Source organism: Lactuca virosa, chromosome 4 (genome assembly GCF_052849685.1).
Source record: "Lactuca virosa cultivar CGN04683 chromosome 4, Lactuca_virosa_CGN04683_v6, whole genome shotgun sequence".
In the NCBI taxonomy this organism is placed as follows: domain Eukaryota; kingdom Viridiplantae; phylum Streptophyta; class Magnoliopsida; order Asterales; family Asteraceae; genus Lactuca; species Lactuca virosa.
In genome coordinates this window covers 65,755,231-65,757,957 of record NC_136429.1, presented here as the reverse complement: position 1 = coordinate 65,757,957, position 2,727 = coordinate 65,755,231, and the positions used below count along the sequence as shown (strand labels likewise).

General features: G+C 37.2%; 1 protein-coding gene across 1 annotated transcript; it reads right to left on the bottom strand.

Moving 5' to 3' along the window:
• Nucleotides 1-582: 582 nt before the first annotated feature.
• On the bottom strand, nt 583-2,478 carry LOC145104569 (uncharacterized). The gene is made up of 2 exons (XM_079041792.1): nt 2,260-2,478; nt 583-867 (listed from the first exon to the last, which is right to left on the bottom strand). Exons 1-2 carry the CDS (start codon nt 2,476-2,478, stop codon nt 583-585), a joined length of 504 nt encoding a protein of 167 aa, XP_078897918.1.
• Between the last annotated feature and the right edge of the window lie 249 nt (nt 2,479-2,727).

Here is a 2,727-nt window from a genome sequence, read left to right as displayed (position 1 = left end):
CTTGACAACCCTCACCCACAACAACTGAGAGTTATGAAAAAATCTCCATCGCCATCTAAACATCATCGCTCTATTAAAAGAGAAAAGAGTTCCTACTCCAAGACCTCCAACCTGTTTAGAAGCCATAATTTTTCTCCATTTAACCAAATGCATCTGCCTCTCATCCAAATCATCACCCCAAAAGAAACTAGCCCTCATAGATTCCAAGGAACAAAGAACTGTGACAGGAGTATGGAAAACCGACATGAAATAACTTCCCATAGAACCAAGAACATGCTTGATCGAAGTATGTCGGGCACCAAAAGGAAGACTTTAAGCCTTCCAAACCGCTAGTCTATTGCAAAATCTATCAATAATAGAGGACCAAGCATTCACTTAGCTCACATTATAACCTACCGGCGCCCCAAGATGAAAAAAAGGGAGAGAGTCAAAAACACAACACATAGATCTCGCAACATCCATGACCTGAGAGGAAGAAACACTGACTCCAATTAATTTGCTTTTAAGAAAATTGATTTTAAGACCCGACTCCAAATAAAAGCAACAAAATATACTAATAAGCTGAGTAGCATTATCGAGGCTCTAAGGAGAAAGCACAACAACATCATTTGTGTAGAGAAGTTGCGAAATCTCTATGTCACCAATAGAAATAACTCTAAAAATTGTAGCCATCCGGGTCCTTTTCAGAGCAACATGAAGACCCTCCATAGCCAAAATGAAAAGAAAACGAGAAAGAGGGTCCCCTTGTCTCAATCCTCTCTGAATCTGAAATTCTTGCGTAGGAGAACCATTAACCATCACCAAACCTCTAACAACGCTTAGCAACTCCAAAATCCATCCACACCACTTATGACCAAATCCCATAATCTGCATAATCTCAAGAAGATAGTCTCATGAGAGAGAATCATATGCCTTTTCAAAATCCACTTTAAAAATAAAAAGTGGATTATTATAGGCCTTACACCAAGCAACCACCTCAAAAAGAAGAAACGAACCATCTAAAATACGTCTTACCTTTATAAAAGTAGATCGCTCCAAGCTAACCACAAAACCGATGACAACCGTCAATATATTAGCTAAAAGTCTACCAATTATCTTATATTAGCAACCGATTAGACTAATTGGTCTGAAATCACGAAAAAATTTCGGGTCCCTGACTTTAGGGATAATAGTAAAGAAAGAAGCATTAAATCCCTTTGGAATAGTCGAATGATTATAAAAATGAAAAAAAAGTCACCACATCATTCTCTAAAAGTTCCCAATATCCCTTAATAAACCTAATAGAGAAACCATCCGGACCCGGAGCTTTGGAAGAGCCACAGTCCCAAAAAGCCCTTTTGATTTCCTCCCGAGTAAAGGGAGCCTGAATATATTGGAACTGATTCTCCGTAAGAGATGAGAAGTGAGACCCATAAGTTAAGGGTCTAGTTCCTGATTGTCTCGAAAAAATATTCTGATAAAAAGACCGTTGCAACATCCATAGTTGTTGGACATGACACTTACACTTCTCACATCATTTGACAAATCACGGTTTGAAGAAAAGTGAGTGCAACTTCTGAGCCATTAACTAATGTGCATTCTTGAGTGCAATGTGGTCATTTTTATATAATTGTGACATTTTTTAAGCTAAGAGATAAACTCATAATAGAATAACAACAATTTACTTTGATTTTGTTAACTTATTATAACATCCTACTTTCATTTGTTTTTGTTGCATCACTTTGAAGTTTTTTCTTATTAAGATTTTAGGCCGAAATCTTTATCAAATAGGTTATAACATAATACAATAAAATTAAAAACAACAAAAAAAACCATCTAAGACGAAGCGCAAACTTTTTTACTAGTTATGATAAAATCAATTCTTTCCCTTGACTAGTTTTGATTGGACTGGTTTAAATAATTTAGTCTTTGGATTGATTTAAAGTAAAATCAAAATTTTATTTTGGATTTTGGATTTTGGTTTTGGCTTTTAGATTTTAGAAAAGAATGAACAATCGAAAAAAGAAAGACAAAATTGCAAAAATAGTCCCCGTGGTATGCATTTTTTGGGGGTTTTAGTCCAAACCCCGACTTTTTTGGATTAGTAGTTCTTTTGAGCTAGTTTGGTTGCGGATTTGGTCCCTCGGTAAACTGAAATGACGTTAATACCCTTGGGGTATTTATTTTCTATTTTTCTTAAATCTAATAATTAATTATTTATTTAAATAATAAAAAAATAAGAGCGCCTCTCTCTCTCCAATGACCCATTTGCAAATAAACCGGTAATCCCCATCCATCAACAATATCTGGCAAGAACAAAATGGTATAATAGAGGATCTGCGACATTTGTTTAGAGACAGAGTTGACCACCACAACCCCCCATCTCTCTGCTAAAAAGCCTCTTCGGCACCCCCAAGCATCTTCCATCAATGGAGATTTAGATCCGGCATTTCCCTTTGAAATCATCACCAGATTCACCTGCATCTCAGTGCCATACATCTTCTGGCGGTGTTTTGATGTTCATCTTCTACAACCCCACCGTCGCCGGAGAAGACAGTAGAGAAGGTGATGTCGACAGAGTCCCATAATGCACACCTCCAAAAAAAGAAAATGGCAAGCCGCTCATGCTAATAAGGTGGGTTTGAACCATATTGTATGGAAACTCTGATGGAGGTGTTCGTTTTGCAAATGGATGGCCAACAAGAAGGTGGGTAGTGGTCACTAATTGGGGGAGGGTATCGTCTACCT